The sequence below is a fragment of the Macaca nemestrina genome, unplaced genomic scaffold, assembly GCF_043159975.1.
Source record: "Macaca nemestrina isolate mMacNem1 unplaced genomic scaffold, mMacNem.hap1 Scaffold_58, whole genome shotgun sequence".
Taxonomy (NCBI): Eukaryota; Metazoa; Chordata; class Mammalia; order Primates; family Cercopithecidae; genus Macaca; species Macaca nemestrina.
In genome coordinates this window covers 75,388-97,032 of record NW_027257749.1, presented here as the reverse complement: position 1 = coordinate 97,032, position 21,645 = coordinate 75,388, and the positions used below count along the sequence as shown (strand labels likewise).

The 21,645-nt window shown below is 48.8% G+C and overlaps 1 protein-coding gene across 6 annotated transcripts in view; it reads right to left on the bottom strand.

The window, feature by feature from the left end:
* Nucleotides 1-21,645, bottom strand: part of LOC139361539 (disco-interacting protein 2 homolog C-like) — a 159,074-nt gene that overhangs the window by 100,185 nt on the left and 37,244 nt on the right. For 3 of the 6 annotated variants that reach the window (XR_011619096.1, XR_011619095.1, XM_071090133.1), the window contains exon 1: nt 17,250-18,606. The exons of 2 other annotated variants lie outside the window; for them this stretch is intronic. Coding sequence is in view for 1 of the 4 variants with exons in the window: in XM_071090133.1 (XP_070946234.1) it covers nt 17,250-17,286 (37 nt within the window). In the remaining 3 variants the exon portion in view is untranslated. Of the gene's footprint in view, nt 1-17,043; nt 18,607-21,645 lie in introns of those variants that run through there. One more of the 6 variants, XR_011619093.1, reaches the window with a different exon arrangement.

Genomic DNA, 21,645 nt, shown 5'->3' with positions numbered 1-21,645 from the left:
CCCAGCTGAAGGAAGCAGCACTGGCCACTGACCAGCTGTTCACTCGTGGATCAGTGAACGAAAGGCAGTGCTGTCCAGGACAATGATGAGATGTTAACCTGAAAAGGGCAAAATTGCAGAGGCTGGAGGGACCTTCCAGGTAACCCGTCCCCCTCAGTGGACAGAGGACCCCCGTGGGACCACAGAGCCCAGAGCTCCAGTGTGTTCGGGGCAAGGACTCAACTGCAACCCTGATGATGTCCGAACGCCTTCTGCCCTTCTGTGTCTCTGCCCCACTAACAGGGAATCCGTGAATGCTAAGGAAATGTAACGCATTTTACAATACATGTAGATTTTTACCAAATTAAAGATAAACAGTGACAAACTTTGAGAATTAACTAAAATATAGTTCAGTGAATGCCCAAACTCAAAGCTAGTCTCCAAGAGGTGATAAGCTGTGTGTGGTGGTTAACGCCTGTAAATCCCAGCAGTTGGGGAGGCTGAGGCAGGAGAATCACTTGAGCCTAGAAAGTTGGGGTTGCAGTGAGCTGTCATTGCACTACTGCACCCAGCCTGAGAAACAGAGTGAGACTGTCAAAAACAAACAAACAAAAACAAATTAAAGGAGTTCAAATGAACTCGCTCATACCCTTTAAATTTTCATTTGGGTACATGGGGTGATCTAGTTCCTTTTTCCCTTGCAATACATGAATAATCTAATAATTAAATATAATCTAACAATTACATGGGAAAATTTAATTATTTTCCCATTTCATTATTCCCTATCTCAGGGAAAAAGTTAAAAGTATTCCCTATTTCAGGGAAAAAGCTAAAAATCATTTTAAACCTTCCTTCCACAAAACAGTATACTCAGTCATCTCTATCTGCTTGATCATGTGGAATTCAGCTTCACAAGTCTACAATACGGTTTTTGTTAAACAGCGTTTATGTAGACAGGCGAGAGAAAGAAACACTTGGTCTATGTAGAAGCAGCAGAAGACACGTTTTAACAGAAAAGGGAGAAGATACCACCGTGTGAATCTGGAAATTCTGTCGTCATCTTGTCCACACACACAGAAAACACCCAAGCACGTGCCTAGTGTCCAACAGGAGCACAGAAAGGACAGGGTTCCTCCAGTTGTTTAATGACCAGCCCCACTTGTCACCGCCACATAACAAAATCCGCACGGCAACTTCAGCACGTTTCATTCACGATTCCACGGAAATCAGGCTGAAGAACATACAGATGTTTTGCCCACATTTAAAAATCCAAGTGTGGGACTCATAGAAATAAAACACATTATGGGTTCACTTCACTTTTCCAAATTTTTACTTGGAGAAACCTATAAAGTTCTTGTCAGTTACATCCTTAAGTTTTTCACTAATTTTTAAATGCGAAGGTCAGGCAAGACTTGTAAAGAGGTACACACATACGGCCCGGCGTGGTGGCTCACACCTATAATCCCAGCACTTTGGGAGGCCGAGGTGGGCAGATCACGAGGTCAGGAAACCGAGACCATCCTGGCTAACACGGTGAAACCCCCTCTCTATTAAAAATACAAACAATTAGCCAGGCGTGGTGGCGGGTGCCTGTAGTTCCAGCTACTTGGGAGGCTGAGGCTGGAGAATTGCATGAACCCGGGAGGCAGAGCTTGCAGTGAGCTGAGATCTCACCACCGCACTCCAGCCTGGGTGACAGAGGGAAACTGTCTCAAAAAAAAAAAAAAAAAACAAAGGAGGTACACACATACATGCCATGTTCTTCTCTCAAAGAGACGGGCCCTTTTTTAAGATTCCAGAAGTAAATGTGGTTGTCATCCTGCTTTTGAGAGGATGGGCTGTGTTTTAAGCATGAACAGACTTTCCTGCATGCACCAAGGATGCACCATGGGGGCAGTGCTGCCGCCGCCTCCCCAGTCTCTGCTCAGGGTGGGGCAAGGGGAGCTCCGTTGTCTCCCGTATACACCGTCAACAGGCCAGGTGCTCAGGAGGCGGCTTCCAGGACTCGCTGTAGGCATTCGTCAGCAGGGCAGGCAGTGCCTCGTGCTGGTGGGCATCCAGCAGTAAGGGGGTCTTGCACTTCACTCCCTGGGCCCAGCCGCAGACAGAGGGGAAAGAGACACCTGTATCGTAACTCATGTGTATTTATAGACACACAGAGACTCTGCAGTGCAAGGTGCAGAACTAGAAGGAATCATGGAAATAAGAGGGAAGACATTTGGTTACGACTGGCAGAGCCACCTCAAGCCTCAGCACTTCCTGCCGGAGCCCTCACTGACCAGACTCCTCCAGGGTCACTGCCACTGCCTTGCCCAGCTCATGACAGGGCAGACAGTGACAGAGCCTCAGAACAACCTCCCACTCCTTCCTCACCAGCCCAGGGGATGAGCTGTTCATGAGTGTCCCAAAGCCTGAATGCGGGAACACAGAGGTGACTGAGCAGAAAGGGGGACAGCCACAATGGCCGCCGGTGTGCAGATATTGCGGGGCACCCCAGCAGCCCTTTCCGTCTTAAAGAGGATGGCCACGGGTGTGCTGATGCTCCCGCGTGACCCAGCCGTCCTCTCCACCTTATAGGGGAATGGCCACGGGTGTGCGGATATTCCCGGGTGCCCCAGAGCCCTTTTCACCTTAAGGAGATTTTCATAGTCTCATATCAGTCTCCAAACTATTCAGTGAGGTTGGAGGAGTATCACTGTGGACCAACACTGATTGACACCAAGTAAGGGCAATTTTATAACCATGTCTCAACCATGAAACAATCAGGTCTTTGGCCATCTGGTCTAAGCTTTTTCTGTAACAAAGTTGGATAATTTAGTTGAACTTTGATTTTCCAAAGCTTGTTACAGAAACCACATCTTCCTAGGTGTGGCTCTGTGGTGTCACGTGCACACTTCAGTAGCCAGGCTTGCCAAGACTCACGGCACGTTACATGTTCACCTGAGAAGGCTGCTGAATCATTGAGGGCTCTGGCGTGCTCTGAAATGAATTTGCCACTTCAGCCTACACTCTACTCCCTTGCTTGGTTAAAGAAACCCAAAAAGCAGAATTTGTTTTGGCCAATCGCCTGCTGACCCAACTGCAGAGGTTTTAATTAGAGTACTTTCATTGCATCATAGAAAGCAAAGTCATATAGATCAACTCATTATTACCACTCCAAAGGTTTAGTAAATCTCCAGATAATCAGGCAAACATTTTAAGAAGCTACATTAAGGTTTACAATACTCAAAATTTAAAACTACATCCATGCTTCAAAAAACCACCATTCCCATTTTAGATGGCCAAATGCATATGAGAAAGAAAGAAACGTGCTGAGCGCATTTTTTGGGTAATCTTATGGAGAAACTGCCACTTTAAAAATGGCTCTAGTTCCTGGCTCCAGATGGGTGTGGTGGGTTGCCTCACTCAATTTCAACTCCACCTGAAGCTGGGACACTAGAAATCCATTCCCACACTCCAGGGCACCAGAAATCCCACTTCTGGAAACAGCCAGGAATGCAGACCTGTAGCAGAGAATTCTTTCCTGCCCACCCTAACTGTCCTCCGTGGAAGGCGACAGTCAAAGACAAGTCCACGCCCCTAGTCGCAACTGCACCACGAAGAACCATTTCAAGGTGGGAAGTGATTGATCAGTGGGAACAGGCAGTTTAGCTAATCACTTATAAGGCTGAGAAGTGGGGTTTGAAGGCCTGTATCTGGTCTTGTCCTCGGTAAATGGTCATCCGCCAGTCAGCCTAAGCCACATGGGAAGGGGCTTCTTGCAGTAAAAGTGGGGGCGCAGTTGTGGGGAGGGGGAATGTCTTAACAATCACTGTTTTACAGGATCACAGGGCTCAGGCAATGTTCAGTATTGTCACACACCAAGGTTTTTACAGTCTGAAGAAAACTACAGTCCTAAGGTGTCAGTTCTCAAAGCCCTTAAGTTCCTCCTGCAAAGATTCCCAGAGTCTCCACTTCTTGCACCGAACCCCAACTTGCACAGGCACCTGCGTCTTCCTCCTGCAGCAAATGCAGATAAGAAGCTGTGGCTCTGCTGCAGTAATGATGCCATGCAGCCCTAACACCACAGCAGAGCAATGGCTCTGGCCTGAATGTCCCCAAAACCTCATGCTGAAACCATCTCCGACGGGATACATTAAGAGGTGGGGCCTTTGGGAAGTCCTGCTCTCAGGACTGGGGTTGGTGTCCTTGTTGGGAGGCCTAGAGGAGCCCTCCTGCTCCTCCACCACGTGAGTTCTGACGAGACGACCGCTGCCACGCAACACCTGTTGAGATGCTGCCGTCTGTGAGCCACAGGCCCTGGGGCACCAGATGTGCAGGTGCCTTGACCTTGGACTGCCTTGACCTTGGACTTTCCAGCTTCCAGAGCTGTGAGCAATAAATGTCTCTTTACAAATCACCCAATCGACAGCAGCCGGACAGAGACAGTAATGTCACAACATGAGTCACTTTCTCAGTGGGCCAGAGGACTCCCCATGAGCCACCACTGTAAAGCAAGAACTCCCTGGAGGATGGAAAGGGGTTCACAAGGAATTCTACCCAGCACCAGGGTGTCTGTCCTTTCTTGCAGGAAGACAGCTGAGCCATGGCAGGAAACTACAGGGTGGGTGGGGCTGGACAGTAATGTGTCACCTGCTCATCTAAGCCTCAGTCTCCTGCCTCTCATCACGACAGTGGGGGTAACACCCCCTCACCTGAGCTGTTGGGGGAGGTAAGAGTGCTGGGTGGTTAACAATTGTTAGTTCCACAGAAATAAGGCAAAGAATCTGCCCCATGTCTTATAAAACCAAATCAGCCCAGGAATTCCACATCACTACTAATTTGCATGGGAAAATGCCAGATTCTCCTAAGTTCTGGCATGTCATTTGTATTAATAAAGTTTGCAGAGTTTTCACATACTAAGTATATAAAACAGGAAAATAAATCATGCAATTTGGAGGCTGAAGCAGGAGACTCACTTGAGCACAGGCGGCGGAGGTTGCAGTGAGCCGAGGCCTCGCCACTGTACTCCAGTCTAGGTGACAGAACGAGACTCCATCTCAAAAAATAAAAAAAAAAAAGATTTTGCTGCTTCATACTAGTAAAGTGGGCAGACTCTACATGCCAACTCTTATTCAAAGGTCGCCTAACACTGACTCAGGAACTCTGGCCCTGATGTGCTTGGAGTTTTAATCCTAACAGTGTTAAAGACCACTCCCCCAGGAGCTCTGAACAAGTACTCCAGGTATACGCTGAACAAGACCACACACTCTGACCGAAATCTAACTTCCCAGACCCAAACTACAGAACCACAGAAGACGCTGCTTCTGTCCAACTTTGTGTTCTGCCATCGTTTGTGTCCATTATTTCCTACAAACCATCTCATTAGAATTTAGGGCACACAAAAGGCCAATACAACAGGGTTACTTTTCAAAGGTTTGGAGGTGAAGAACAGATACAATGCATTAGCTTCCTATTGCTGCTGCAACAAACTACCACAAATGCAAACCTCCTCTCAGCCCTGGAAGTCAGGAGTCCCAGGCCTGAAGTCAAGGGGTCAGTAGCTTGTATTCCTGCCTGGAGTCTCCCAATTCATAGAAGCCACCATGCAGCTTGGCTCACAGCCCCACACCCCTCCTACCACTGCCCCGGCCTCAGCCCTGCACCCCTCCGGACCCTGCCCCTGCCCCACACTCGCCCTCACCCCCACAGCCCTCTGGCCTCTATCTCGTCCTCAGGTCTCCTCCTCTGAGGCAGACCCTCGTACTGCCTTCTCAAAAGGCACATGTGAAGACACTGGACCCACCTGGACAACCCAGGGTCCTCCCCCATCTCACTGTCCGTTACACTCACATCTGCAAAGCCTCTTTTGCCATGGAAACTTCATTATACTAACAATCATTTAACAAGTCCATTCTAATGATGTGAAAATTGGCATTGTTTTCCTCCTAATGAACAGATCAGTCACCCTTGTAACCTATAAATATTTGACTATTAAATATACAATACTGTAGGAGACAGAGATGAGGAAGACGGTTCCTCCCTGAAAGACGACTCGACCCTAGACAGAGGGATAAACATTCTGAACAGAATCAACATAACTCAACATTTGAGTCGGAGAGGTCAAGCAATAAGACGTTCAAAGAAGCAACCAGAAAGTATGTACTGTGCCTGTAGTTCACATCTGCGCCTGGCGTCATGAGCACGAGCATGCGGACACGCACACAGGGCCCAAGTGTAAGATCAAATATAAGGAGCTTTCCACTGTAGTATTTAACTAGATCTTATGACAAAATAGCCTCCTGATTTTTATCCAAAAAGTTCTCTGTAATTAAGGAAATTAATTTTCCCCTAAAAGGCATTTCTCTAGCTATCATTCCATATAAACTAAATGGGCATATTAAAGAAAAAAGACAAATGTTTGACTTCGGGGGTTTGCCTACGACTTGAATAAGCATGATTTTCTTCTGGCCAAGCAGGGAGCAGCTGGACCAGACTGGAGGGAAGGAAGAACAAATTTCCACTCTGACCTCAGTTGGGCACCAGAGTCTTCCCTGTCAGAATGTGGGTGTGGTGCTTCCCACACACCAGCCTCTGAGGAAACTCAGCCCAAGGGTGTGGGAAAAGGCTGTCTACTTCTGAAAAATCTACAAAGTGCAGACACATCAAAAGCTTCAGAAGACTGTAAGCGGCCAAGGAGACCACTACACCCTTGGAGTTTACAGAAAATGGTCAGCATCACACGTGCCTGAGGTCCAGGGTAAGCTCCCGGCTGCCGCGACGCCGTGAACGCAGCCCTGGCTTCCCCTCTGATGCAGAGAGCTGGTCACTCTGCCGGCAGCACTCAGAGCTCAGAACATTCTAGAGGAAAGCAACGTGTTCCTTTGAAAATGGGGAACCGGGGCAGCACAACTGAAGCTCTACGACTGTCTCAACTACTGGGTTTCGGGGTAGCATTAGGAAATCGTGAGAATCCAAATCTCAATTTCATACAGATTCCAGATTCACTGCAGGTTCCAGAATTTCCTGAGACATTCTTCCAGTTTATCACTCAGGATTCCCTTGCCAAAGCTAATAAAGTCTACATTCCTTACGGAAAACCCACCATAAGCACCACCACAAATAAGATCAACTGACTGACGCCCGCCCTTCGCACCAAACACAGAAACTGTTACTCACACAAGACTGTGCTGGAGGCAACTCTCAGCTGAAGCCGAATCCGTGAGACTTCATTATCCCCCATTTTGGATCGAGTGTGAAGACTGTCAGCAAACCAGGGCCCCAGTGTAAAGCAGAGAACAGATCCTCTGATGCCTGCCTGAACATTTCCTTCCCACCTCTGTCTTGGATATTGAACACCCTCAGAGCTACTGAGTCACCCACATTTGCAGGTCATTTATCCAGCCACCAGGATAACACAATTATGCGATAAAAATGCCTTCTCAGGGCTTTGTCATACTCAACAAAGAAGCTCAGAAGGCTAGGTAAGCGCAAGAAAGGGGGAAGCGTCCTCCAAACAGACAAAAACCAAGGAAAACCGTGCAGAGACTCGAGAGAGAGAGCAGAAACACAGCCCGCTGTAGCCTTTCAGGTCCTGCTGGCCGCAGCCCTGCGTTAGGTGGCACCATTTCCACAGATGCATCCTGCTGGGCCCACTTGAAGGTCCCGCTTGCGAGACACTCACCCCCACTTCCAGCTCCTGCAAGACCCGCTGCAGCCCCACTCCATCCTGGGGGCCGACTGTGCAAGTCTTCCCGGCGAGACCCCTCAGAGCCTACTCAGTGTCTGAGACTGGGAAGCACCAAGGATCCAGAAAGGCACAATCCCGTTCTCCTCGTGCTGCTTTCTGGGTTCCAAGTTGTCTAACGAGTCCTGCATAAACCCCGGGCTGGGGAGCCAGCCAGGGCCCAGCAGCACCCAGCTCATGCGCTCCACTCACCCCACAGAGGCCCCAGCACGCTCTGTCCGCGGGGCAAGACACCAGAAACAGCCACAGTTCAGGGTTCTGCCACCCGCCCCGCTGCCGTCATTACCTCCTGGGATCTGAATTCTCATTGGTTGCAAAGGTGATCCCACAGCTCCGCTGCCTTAATTACCTGCTGGGATCTGAAATTGTATTGGTTGGAAAGGGGATCTCATTGCTCAAGCACTCCCTGCTGCCTCCTTGCAAACAACATAAAAAATCCAAAACCCCTTGTAAAGAACGTTTACTATAACCTCAAAACAAGACACATCCCGAGACCAAGGAAGATACACACGCACATCTGACAGCTGGTGGACGTCAGTGACCGACGCCACGGCTTCCGTGTGGCGTGTGAAGCAGGAGGCCTGTCACGGTGACTCAGGCTGGGGTCTGAATGGGGGTCTTCCAAGCAACTAGGCAACCAGGACGCACACCCCAAAACCCAAGTCCCCGCACTCATGTACCTGGCAGAAATGCTGCGTGGCCATCGACACCAGTTGTGAACCAAGACCGATCTGTGTCCTGTGGCCCTCACAACGTCCGTACATGCCTGGGCCCAGCAGAGGCCCGCACGGCACCCTGCTCGCCTCCAGTGGGGCTCTCTCCTGCCAAAGGGGATGGCCCTGAAGTCCATTGAGATTTCCAAAGCTCTACAAAGTCGTGCTTCCTCCTGCTTGTTCAGAAGGCCTAAAGCCCTGAAGACACCAGTGAGAATTGACCCAGCCTCTTAAGGCAGCTCAAATACCTAAACACAGGAACGCTGGACCTCTCTGCCCTCGAGAGCAGCCGATAACACACTGGGCTAAGCAGAAGGTACAGATGTCACATCCAGAAGCCAGTGGCGCTCAAGATTGCATTCCAGGAGCCGCCCATGTGAGTCCCTCCAAGGCTTCCAAGTCCCACTTGATTGTTTTCATCGTATCTCTATAACATCAGAGACATTATATCTCACGGTATCTATGAGATCGTCTCCACTTTTATGAGCACATATGCTCCCTGACTTACCATGGGATGAAACTGTTCCAATAAACCCAGCGTAAGCTGAAAATATCCTAAATAGAAAGTGCATTTGACATCATAGTTTCAACTTACAACGGGTTCATCCAGAGGCAGCCCATCTTGGGCCAAACAATGCACTGAGTGTGACTAGTTCACACCATCACAAGGTTGAAAAAAAAAATCAGATATGTAACAATTGGGAGCCAGGGACCATCTGTATTGGGGCTCCTGTCTTCAGAGACAACAGAAACCTCTTCTTAGACAAGAATCACAATTTATAATCCTCAAAATGTTAAACTTAGTTTAACAATCTAGACGTTCAAACAAAGCCAAAGTAGGCCCACAAGGCCGTTTGTGCCCTTCACTAAGACGCACGACTCTGTAATAACCCTCACCACAGCCCCTCAGGGTGGGTCCCAGAGGCAGTTGAGGCTTGTGGCTACGGACACTAACGAAACCAAAATCAGAGTACGCAGGTGCAGTCAAGTCATATGACTTCTCCACTAGCATATGCACAAATGTTCATCAGCAAATCTCATCTTCGCTTTACCTCCCTCCCATGACCTAAAAAGGAGTCCACCACACACACACCTCACTTCAAAAACATAATTAGTACTTGCATTCAATTCTGGGCATTCGGAATAGACCTAATGGGTGATTAAATCTCTCCTCCAACCCATTGCTTAGTCTTCTTAGAGGATGAAGGATTTTGCATAACACAAGTCAACATATAAAACATCTGCTATAGAAACAGACTTTCAAGTGGTCCTCATTAGAGTGATTCAACTAATATACAAAGGACCCAACACACAGCAGTGTATATTAGAAGAATGATTAATTTGTTCCCCTAAAAATCCTAATATCTACACAGAAAAAATACCCAATACACATTTTATCATTCTTTACCAGTATAGTCATACAAAGGAGTATCATAAAAGCAAAAGAACACATTTGGTTTGACTCACAGTTCTAAGTTTAATATAAAATTGCTAAAACCACCAAGACAAACATGACTATGAAATATTTAACGATCTTCACCTAAATTCAAGTCACCATTCAACCACCAATACCTCTGCTCTCCTTACGGGAACTTTCCAAAAGTAAATTCTGGAATTAACAGGACAAAATTTTCTGGTGATAGAAATTAGGAAGAAATTGGTTGAAGGCCGTTCCTTGGCTGTCAAACTTTTTCTCAATAATATTTTGTAAAATAAAAGCGTCAAACAGATCTTTACATTAACTTACAATCTATCAAGCAATACTGGAGCAAGCTTTAAATATTAGCCACATTCTGTCAGGGCTGACTAACATTAAATCAGTATCAGTCTCATGTCTTGTAGGATCCACAGCTCATCTTCTTAAAACCACTTAAGATTTCATAATTAACTCAATTAAACAATGTAAGTCATCTCCTTGATCTTTGACATGAAGGGGTCATTTTCCCCCAAAATAGTACCTCTTTCCTTGACATGATTTAATCTGTGGTTAGAGTATTTAAGAGGATTTCTTCCCTTCTTAGAAAATAAAATATACACCTTTCCAATATGAAAAACTCTAACTGATAATGCCATAGCTTACCCAGGTCAAAAGCATTTTTTTTTTTTTTTTTTTTTTGAGACGGAGTCTCGCTCTGTCGCCCAGCTCAGGCTGGAGTGCAGTGGCGCGATCTCGGCTCACTGCAAGCTCCGCCTCCCGGGTTCACGCCATTCTCCTGCCTCAGCCTCCCGAGTAGCTGGGACTACAGGCGCCCACAACAGCGCCCGGCTAATTTTTTGTATTTTTAGTAGAGACAGGGTTTCACCGTGGTCTCGATCTCCTGACCTTGTGATCCGCCCGCCTCGGCCTCCCAAAGTGCTGGGATTACAGGCGTGAGCCACCGCGTGTTAAAAAAAGAACCTAACTGCATCTTTGGACCTTATGTGAGGTAGTGTCCAGGGTCACTGGGACCCCTACTTGGCCAGTGTAGCTGGGTACCAATTAAAGACAGAAACCCAAGCATTCACTCAAAGCCCCTTCCCAGCTGTTCATCCTAGTGGAAGAAGCCATGAGTACAAACGAATGCGGCATTCTACGGAGGGCTTTGGGGATAGGCTGCTTGAGAACATCAAAGTGGCTCACGTCCCCCGAGTATAAAGCCAGTGACTGCTCTCAGCTTCCATCCACAGTAGCCAAAGTCTGGAATCACCTGAGTGCCCGCCAACAGGGGATGAAGGGAACGTGGCCCGAACACACACAGGAGCAATACTCCACCACACAGCGGAGAGCCCTGTCATCCGCGGCAGCATGGATGGAGTTGGAGGACATTACGTTAAGCAAACGAGTCAAGCAAGGAAACGGCGCATAAGCAGGAGCTGAGAGCAGATCTCATGGAGGCCAAAAGTAGGTGGTCAACAGGGCCCAGCAGAGCCCACTCATAAGCAGGATGGGCAGAGGCTGGTAATGTGCACAAACACACAGCCTAATGGGAACACGAGACCTACTATTGATAAATCAGCAGGGGGATGGCAGTGGGTCATCTACTGTGTATTTCAAAACAGCTAGGAGAGAATAACTTAACATAACCAGCACAAGGAAAAGAAACTATTTAAAGTGAAAGACATCCCAAGTACACAGATTTCATCAATATAGGGGTGAATCAAGGTATCACATGCACTCTGAAAATATGTACGTATATTATGTATCAACAGAAACAAAAACCAATGACAGAACCATTTGCGAAGCACGTGCAGGAGAAGAATGGGAAGCCTGACATTGTGTGGCTGTGTGTCCCCACCCAAATCTCATGCTGAACTCTAACCCTATGTTGGAGGTGAGCCCTGGTGGGAGGTGATTGACTCATGGGGGTGGTTTCTAATGGTTTAGCACAATCCCCCAAGCGCTGTCCTCATGATAGTTCTCCTGAGATCTGGTTGTTTGGAGGTGCATGGCACCTTCCCATTCACTCTCTCTCCCCTTCCAGCCATGTGAAGACATGCCGGCCTCCCCTTCACCTTCCACTCTGATTGTAAGTTTCCCCAGATGTAGAAGCCTGTACAACCCACAGAACTGTATGCCGATTAAACATTTTTTTTCCTTATTACCCAGCCTCAGATAGTTCTTTATAGCAGTGGAACAACAGTACAGTCCTCAGGACCAGCAATGTTTTCCTTCTACCCAGCGGCCAACAAGGTCCTACACCGTAGCTGGTTTTCCAAAGCTTTGCCAGAATGCTGAAGCTGTTTTGGGGATACTAACTTTCCCCATCTCTGGCAAACCAGATGGGGCATCCTATTGGCCTCTTACCACCTTTCTCAGAGAAACCCCACCTCTGAAACAGCCTCCACCAGGGGCCTCCTTCAGCAGCAACAAAGCTGAGTGTTCCTTGCACTTCCCTTCTTCTGAACAAGTAAACATCTTAAGCTTGTTTTTCCATCTTCCCAGCTCATTGAAAAAAATATCTTATGCTTTCTATTTTCCTAACACACACACATGGAAGAGAAGTGCCGTGAGGGCAGGGGCTCTTGTTTTCCCGGATCTGAGCCTGGCCCTCAAACACTAGCCGAATACTAACACGATATCCAGAGGCAGAAATGCAAATATCCATATGACTTCAAATACCCTAAGGACCTAACAGGCCGAGTGGCCCATGTAACTATGGTGTGCTGGGCCATTCAACTGGTGTCCAAATCCCTGTCCAAGTGAGCTCTTTAATTTCGAGACTTTTCAGACAGCTGTTTTGTTGTTGTTGTTGTTCTGTTTTGTTTTTATTAAAGGGATATGTTACAATTATAATCAAGAATATCCCAGGCCGAGTGTGGTGGCTCTTGCCTGTAATCCCAGCACTTTGGGAGGCCAAGGTGAGCGAATCACCTGAGGTCAGGAGTTCAAGACCAGCCTGGCCAACATGTTGAAACCCCGTCTCTACTAATACAAAAATGAACCAGCCATGGTGGCAGGCACTTATAATCCCAGCTACTCAGGAGGCTGAGGCAGGAGAATGGCGTGAACCAAGAGGTGAGGCTGCAGTGAGCCAAGATCGTGCCACTGCATTCCAGCCTGGGCAACACAGCAAGACTGTCTCAAAAAAATAAAAATAAACCAATACTCCCAGTTAGTTCTTCACCAATGTCAGATACATCAGTTTCAAGAAAAATATGAAAGCATGTTTTTATATTTCAGTGTTGAATTTAACCATACCTTTTAAGAAGATATGAAGATAGAACTTCCTCAAGGATTGGGGGAGAGAAAAGCAGTTAAGAAAATCTTAAAACCTCAGGAGAAAAACAAGTATGGGTTAAGACCTCAAGGCAAAACTTTTTCTTTGCACTTTGATTTCAAAAGAACAGAGATGCCCAAATTATGAACTCTCCCATCTGCATTTTATATTCGTCTGTGTCCTTTGAAAGGCTGGAGATGGGATCCCAGGTATTTACTTGGGATGCCAGAAGAGATGCAGCTTCACCCCCCCGACCTCCATGGTTTGCTTAGCCCCTTCACCAGTGGATCTCACCAACAGATGACACATCCACGCCTCATCCATGGCAGCACAGAAAACCACTTGGAAGACAGCCACTCCCACCAAGCTTCCTGACTTTGGTGTTTAAAATCTGCATCATTTAAAATCTGCATCTCATACGTGAGATTACACTCCTCCGAACAACGACATTGCCACTGTCATTTCACCCAAAAGGGCTTTAGGAAGTGACACGCGGTCCAGACGCCAGAGGTCGCCGGCCGCCTTACTCTAGCCTAATTCCTTTGTGCCTGTATGGAGGCTTCACAGATACAGCCCATTAATGACTGTATGAGAAGCTCAGGGCATAGACGAACTCAGTGCTGAATTTTTTCCATTTATCACCCTTTGTTTTGTCCAGAAGACAGCTGAGAAAGGCGGGGGCAGATCATCTCCTCGAGTGTAATGACTCTAGCCACTTCTCTTCACCCCAGGTCACCACTCAGTCAACACCCTTTTGAGAAACCAAAGCAATTCTGTTCCCTTCACTCTGGGTTCCAAGCACTAAATTCCTCCGTTTTATCAATTAGATTATCAAGCAGCCGTTTGTAATCTGGACTGCAATCTGATACGAAATTTAAAGCTAATTTAAGTTGCGGTAATAGCTCCTATTCACATTATAGATAAGGCATGAATGAAAACTTTAATCTGTTCATAGGACCAACTTTGTAAACAAACCAATTATTCAAGCAATGATTGTCTTCAGTTAGATGCAAATTACTTTGCACATAAAAGATTTTCCAGTAGGAATTTTTAAATCCATGGTCTGTCTTTTCTGAGCCTGTCTCTGCACCTTCCCCTGAGTGCACAGCAGGACTTCTCAGGGCATCCCATCAGCAGACCCACTGAAGAGAATAAGCTCGCAGCCCCCAGCCCAGGAATCAAGTCCGAGCCCCAGCAGCCCCTCGTCCAGCCGGGGCTTCCTCACCAGCACAGCACCCAGAGGTCTTCCAGGTTTAATGCCACGTGTGCGTGGAAAGTAGAGTGCTGGAAGGAACACAATAGACATTCAACAATGCAAATTCCCCCCTGGAACAGCCCAGCAATCCTCTGTACCTTCCCCCAAAGTACCCATGCTAGGCAGGCGTAGAGTCCAAGGGGGGTGCCTAGGAATCGGCATTTAACACTATTCTGATGAATAAAAGTTTGAGAGGTCGGTCAGCGAGAGGCTGTCGTGGCCTCCACTCATTTGCAGGCTCTGAAGAGACACAGATTCAGGTAACAGGCCAGACAGGACAGGACAAGGATGGGGAGGTGGAGGGCAAATTCCACGGACAACCATCCGCCCCGTCATCCCCACTGAGACTCCGTGATTTAAAGAGAGGCAAAGCCAGGGAGAAAAGATGCCCGCACCACACGAGCGACTGAGATTTCACCTAAAGCACGCAGCATGTGGCTGAGGGCCAAGGTTGGGCAAGCCAGGAGCACAGAACGGGGTTCACTGGCCCAGAGGTGTCTCCCACACCCACACCCCGTGCAGACCTCCCAAGCACTGCCTGTGTCTCCTGCCTGGTTTAGTTCCTCCCCGCCTTCTACTGTGTTGGTTTCTCAGCCGCCACCCACCACCACACAACCCTCTCTACAAGCTTGGTGGACTGAAAAGAGCGGGGGCGGGTAAGATCTGGGCTCTGGGGCCAACGTCCTGCCTGAGACATTACTTCCAACCCACCTAGCTGTGATGTGAGCCCCCGAGATTTCTCAAATGTGAGATGGGAAGGTAACTGAACCCACTCACCAGGACGGCTGTGCAGACTGAGATTACATATAGCCACACCTCGGCATCCACCACACGTGGGACCCCAGTCGTGTTGCCCCTGATGGGAATCCCTCTATGCCCCTTCTGCTACCACAGCCAACTCCCAGCAGTAGCTGTGGAGGGTGCATCCTCTATTCCCACTCCACTCACCTCCCATCGCTCCACGCAGTGACCTGCCACGCAGCGGCCACCAGCAAATACGGCCCCACTAGATAACCGACCACCAGCCCCCCCTCACTTTGGGGCGTCTTCCACTTGCAGTTCCGAAGCAGGCCGAGAAACCGCCCTCAAGGGCAGTCACCTGTTCCTTAGTGCATGTAATGACATGCCACACAGGACCACCAGCAAACCCAGCTCCACCATCCAGGCTCCTGTGGATTAACCAAACCCCCACCCCCCACCTTGGAGCGTCTTCCACTTGCGGTTCTGAAGGGGGCCGAGAAACCGCTCTCAAGGGCACTCACCTGTTTCTTATTGCACGTAATGACCTGCCAAGCAGGGCCACCAGCAAACCCAGCTTCACCGTCCAGGTTCTGGTGGGTAACTGCCCCCGTCCCCCGCTTCCTCCTGGGGTGTCTGGGAGGCTCAGAAACCGCCCTCCACGGGCACTCATCTGTTCCTTATTGCACTAATACCTCATTTACAGAAATCCACTTTGACTTTCCAGCACTGCACTTGTGACAATTTAACAATCCTGCTTGCAAGCTACAAGAGCTTGAGGTCACGTCCACCTCACCGGTATCCCAGAGACCCAGCACTATCCCACTGTGTTTAAAATTCCAAAATACTCCTTCAAAATGCTACTGGCATTTGCTTTGCACATAAAATGTTAAAAACCTTCAAGTGAAACAAATATCTTCAACAGTTTGATACAACGACATGTGAGTTACACATCTGCCAAGTTGTAAAGCCTCATGCATTTATAACATTTTAGGTACGGTCAAATGGTTCATTAATATAAATTATGAGAATCTCTAAGAAACAGGTTTTTTCTGGCATTAGATGACCAAAGGAAAACTGGGTTCTGGCTGGCTTGCGGGCCTGTAGAGACAGACAGATCTGCTGACACAACCAAGCTCCTTCCCACTGATGTGGCCTCATCCCAGGCCCCTCACCCGGATGCCTGCAGGCCCCTGGAGGAGCAAGCTGACCTGTCCACATTTCTCAAATGCACAGCTGTTGCTCACACTGCAGATAGAGTTCAAGGCACGAGCAGGCCGCCACGCTAAAAATACCACGCAGCGTCCACGCCAGGTGACGGTGGTTTTCACTCCATCCCAAAGCCCCAGGTATGAGTTTACAGCCATGATTACCACATGGATTTTTGGACCCTCAAGACATACTTTGTTTCCTTTTATGCAACAAAGTTAAAAGACTATCACTCAGATATAGGCTCTGAAACTGTGGAATAATTGTTTGGGAACAGAGCCTCTGCCAGATCAGGATTAGCACTTGGGACAACACCCCGTGACCTCGGTCCAAACCCATCCAGACCAGAAGCCTCCCGCACTGTAATTTCTGTGGATTTCTGTAAACAAGGTATTACTGCAATAAGGAATAGATGAGTGCCCTTGGAGGGCAGTTTCTGAGCCTCCCAACCACACGGCCACGTTCAGGCTGAAGCCGCACCACCTCCAGAAACACTGTCCCTCGCCGAGGTGTGCCTGGCTTCTCCCTTTTTCCAAAACTTAACAAAACCTGAAAAGGACAGGTCTGTGTAGAAAAACACAAACTACTTGCGATTCCTCTTCCCAGTTCAGGCTGTAGGAAGCTCGTCTCGGCCCTCACCGTGTTCTGACTGTGGCTTGGTTCCCATAAGAAATAAAGTCAGAATTCTAGTCCCTGTCTCCTGGGCAGTGTGGCAGGCATACATACCTTCAGTTATATGAGGAAAGGCGTGGCGAGCCCCCTTCCTTCAGTAAAACTGCAGAGTTCCCAGAACCCCGATGCCATCCCCCTCACACCACTGTGAACACCTGGACAGAGCACATTTCAATGCGTGCACCTTTGTGGGCTAGTTTTCTATTTCTCCACTAAATCACCCCAAATTTAGCGCCCTAAACACTGACTTATTTTCTCACATTTCTGGAAGCTGGAGTCCAAAACAGGTCCCACCATCTAACGTCGAAGTGGCGGCAGGGCTGGCTCTGGGGAAGCGACCGTCTCCTTGCCTCCCGCAGCCTCTAGAGGCTTCTGCATCCCCTGGTCCATATGGCACCCCCTGTCTTCAGGACCCACAGCGGCTCTGACGGCCCCTCAACTGGAAGACGCAGAAACGTCAGGAGACCGGGATCTAGTGCTAGGGCCAAGCCTCCCCACCCTCCCAGCTCCTCACACACTCCCGTGTGAGCTAATATAGATTCCACTTTAACTAGTGTCACCTGTGTAAGGGGTAAGTGCCCAGCTGTGAACTGGTTAACCTCGCCCACACAAACCCCGAGAATAAACTCACAGGCCATGGACCACTCCACAAGCAATAAGTGACCACCTGCTCAGGGACCTCCATGCCCCAGCAGAGCCCTCCGGTACCTCCTTGTGAGCTCAGACTGGCGGCAGGGGTCTGCAGCGCCACAGGGCCCTGGATAAAAAAGACAGCTCCCATGTCGGGAGGCACCCGCCCGCGGTTGGGTTCCCAGTACTTTAATTGCCCAGGTGGACAAGCCGCGCCGCATGCAACCCCATCACCAGAATAACGGCTGCACGTGGCGAGTGCACGGGTGGCCACCACTCAGCCCAGCTGGCCGCGCTAAGCACATCACCACCGTGACGCCCAATCAGACTCAACTGCTGGAACAGTCCCGGCATCGGCCCCCAACAACATTCTGGATCACAATTCAGAGTAGTGATTGCGATCAGGGCCACACGTGGCTGAATGTTTTTACAGGAGGACGCCACAGCTGGACTGACGCCACAGCTGGATCTGGCTGGACTGAGAGCATTTCCCACTGGACATTCTTACAACACCATTTTATTTGCGCTTTATTAAACTTCTATGGCTTTTTTCTGCTTATCTACTTTATGGGAGTGTTTCTTGTTCTTATGACTGCGGTGATACTTCAAGCTACAACTATCAATGTGTAAATTAGTTTGGAAGTCGCCTTATCATTAAACATTTCACAAGCAAGCAGTCAGAGGCACCTAACCCGGAGGCCTCTTTTCTTCTCTGAGCCAAAGCTACCTTGGACTCAAAGAAAACGGCACATGGAGAGGGGCTGGATCTCCAGCACCCATTCCTAGGGAGCCTCCTGGGGAGAAGATATGGAGGGAGAAGCCCTGGGTTATGGCACTGTCGTACTAAAGAAAAGTCTATTTGGGTAATGTAAGCACCAGACTTAAGAGATTAAGCAAACCATGAAAAGAAACCACTAACCACAGCTTCTCCAAAACAGAACTAAACTCCCTTTAGTTTGAATTGGAAAAGCAGAAGTGATGATCAGGATACAAAAAAAAAAAAAAAAAAGAAAAAGAAAAAAAGAAATGACACAGTATCTGAACACAGGAGAATAATCAAGGGCCACTGTCTCTTCCTGTGTCAGTGGGAGCCTCGCATCTAAGCTGGATTTAGAAGGTTGCTACTTTGGACTGAAAGGTATCCCCAACTCTAGTTTGTAAGCAAGTGGAGCAGAATGCTTCAATTATTTCAAGGTTTAGCGGTAAAGCTCTGCAACTCTCACAACCATTTTAATTGGTGTGAATTTTAAAGTGACTCAATCTGTTGGCTGGAGTATCTAACGGCTTAACCACGGGGTCACGTTGGAAAATTTTTCCAATTGCTTTTGTTTTTCCTACTGAAGATGCATTTGAACGTTCTTGTAGTTTGCAGTTGGCTGGTTCTGATGTTTGGTCCTGAGGAGGCCCAAGTATCCGTAGAGGAAGAATCTGAAACCTCAAGCCACTCGAGTGCTGTCTGGGCAGATGGAGACCCCAACCCGAGGGCCAATGACGGGCTCAGCATGGGCGCAGGGCCGCCCGATGCAACAGGCCACGTATTTGCCGGTTACAAAACATCATAAGCACACACCCCCAGGTATGCACACACGCTCTGTACACATCTGTCCCTATCAACACCAGCACACACCCCCAGGTGTGCACACACGGTCTGTACACGCTCACGTCTGTCCATGCCAACAACAGCATACACCCCGAGGTGTGCACACACGCTCTGTACACATCTGTCCCTGCCAATGCCAGCACACATCCCCAAGGTGTGCACACACATTCCATACGCGCTCACATCTGTCCCTGCCAACGCCGGCATACACCGCCAAGGTGTGCACACACGCTCTGTACACACTCACATCCCTCCCTGCCAATATGAGTACACATTCCCAGGGATGCACACAGGCTCTGCACATACTCATGTCTGTCCCTGCAGCCTGAGTCAAACAGTCACAGAGAGGCAGAGGAGGAGGAAGAAGGATGCGATGGGCACTAAGGTCCTGGGCCAGTTCCCCTCCCTACCTCGGGAGAGACCCCTCATGTGATCCTGCCATCACTCACCCTTCCGCCTCCATCCTCCATCCTCCCACAGGGATCAGGAGGATGCCCACTGCACAGAGCTGTGATGAGCATGAACAGAAGATGGCAGGAGCTCACGCCAAGGTGCTGAGCACGGGGCCTACGGAGTGCTTCTTTCTGCTGTGGCTGACATCATCAAACAGACTGACACAGCTTCTGCAGAGAATGCCACTTGCTAAGAAACTGAAACGTGTGACCTAGGAGCCTGTGAAGGTCTAAGAACAAACCAACAAACCAAACGGTTTTGTTTGTTTTTCAAACACCATAGCCTGTTTTTTCTTTTTTTTCATGCTCTACCTTGGGTATCATTTAGTTTAATTTCAAAGTAAGTCCAATAATTACACAAAATCACAGGACTGAGCATGGAGCATTGTTTCACTTCATGTCCTCCAGCCTTTAGGACACATTAAGGAAAGACATGATTCCAGGATTCCCATTAGAAAGGCTGCCCTGAGGCACCTGCTGGGGCAGCCAAATTGCAGCTGTTGATGCTGCCCCCAAGCTGCTTGGATGAAGCAGAAGATTCCGGAGGTCTCCTTTCTTCTGCCCCTTGTCCAGGAGAGAAGGTGGGGGGAGAAAGGTGAGAGAAGATAGGAAGAAGGAGGGGGGAAGGAGGGAGAGAGGAGGGGAGAGGGAGGGAGAGAGGAGGGGGGAGGGAGGGATAGGGAGAGGGAGGGAGGAGGGGCATGTTCCATCCACCAAGGCAGCTACACTGCAGAGAGAATGGAGGGTGTGTTGCCTCTCAGGACAGCAAGTTCAAGCTGTTTATAATTGTTAGCATAAACAGTGACCAGCTGAGGACAGGGCTGTCATTGGAGTTGACGTTTTATTTTCATAGTTGATATTGGGGACCTGGACCTAAAGCAGCGTGCCTTGCCCTTTTGCCAGATGGGCCTATGCTTCTCTATACTTGAGTCTATTTGACTAAATACCCGATATTGACTAGGAATTATGATGTGTAGGATACCCCTTACCACAGTAACGTCAAACTCATATTCTAAATGCAATTTATTCAGGGACTGGCTTCTAACTCTGGGTGGGAATGTTAAGCTCAGTCCAGTTCAATTCAGTAAGCATTTATCAAGAAACTCCTAGACCAAGAGCTCTGTTAGACACTGGGTATGGGGTGATGGGGATACGAAGATGTGGAATTAGAACTCGAGAAGCTCAAATGTTTCCATTTAATTCCCTAATGCAATTACTAAGCTTCAACCTGATGGCTGTAATGTCTAAATTCACTTTTTCTTTATTCCAGTTCTACATAACAAAGCACAAATAATCACAGAGGAATGATTCTGTGTTGGACTATTCAGTGGACAGAGAAGAGCATTCTGACCGGCGTGAGACACTGTCTTCCTTCCCAGGGAGCCCGTGAGGTGGCTGCACAGAGCACAGGCGTGAAGATTCAGGAACACGAGCATCAGGTGATGGGAGGGGCACGGAGGCAGCACCAGAAAGATGCCTGCCGAGGGGCCGCTGCAGCCAGGCTGGCCGGGAAGGTCACGGGAGTGGGCGCAGGCATCTCCCTCCAGCCGCACTTGGTTTTCATGAGGACGCGTGCACGGAAGGGGATGACACCGAAATGCTGTGGCGCTGAGGGGAGGAAGGGAGGGACACAGGGCCGACGGCTGGCCCCCACCCCTTCCGTCCCTGCCCCTATGAACGCTGCCAAAATCAGCCCCAACGGGGAGAAATGAGGTGGGTGAAAGAGGTGGACAGACGTGGCTTCCATGGAATTCACAGATTCCAGTCATTAAAAATCCCTTCTGAGTTTTCACCTGGAAAAGTTTGCCAATGTACTTAGGGACAAGAGGCGGAAGATGAAGCCAACACAATTGGGCTCAAACTGCCACCCTTCTCCTTCTCTCTTCATCCACCACCCTCCCTGGGCCCCTGAGTGTGAGAACCAGGAGCTGCACAGCCCAAGGGTGCAGCCCCTGACCAGAGGAGGGAGCCGCA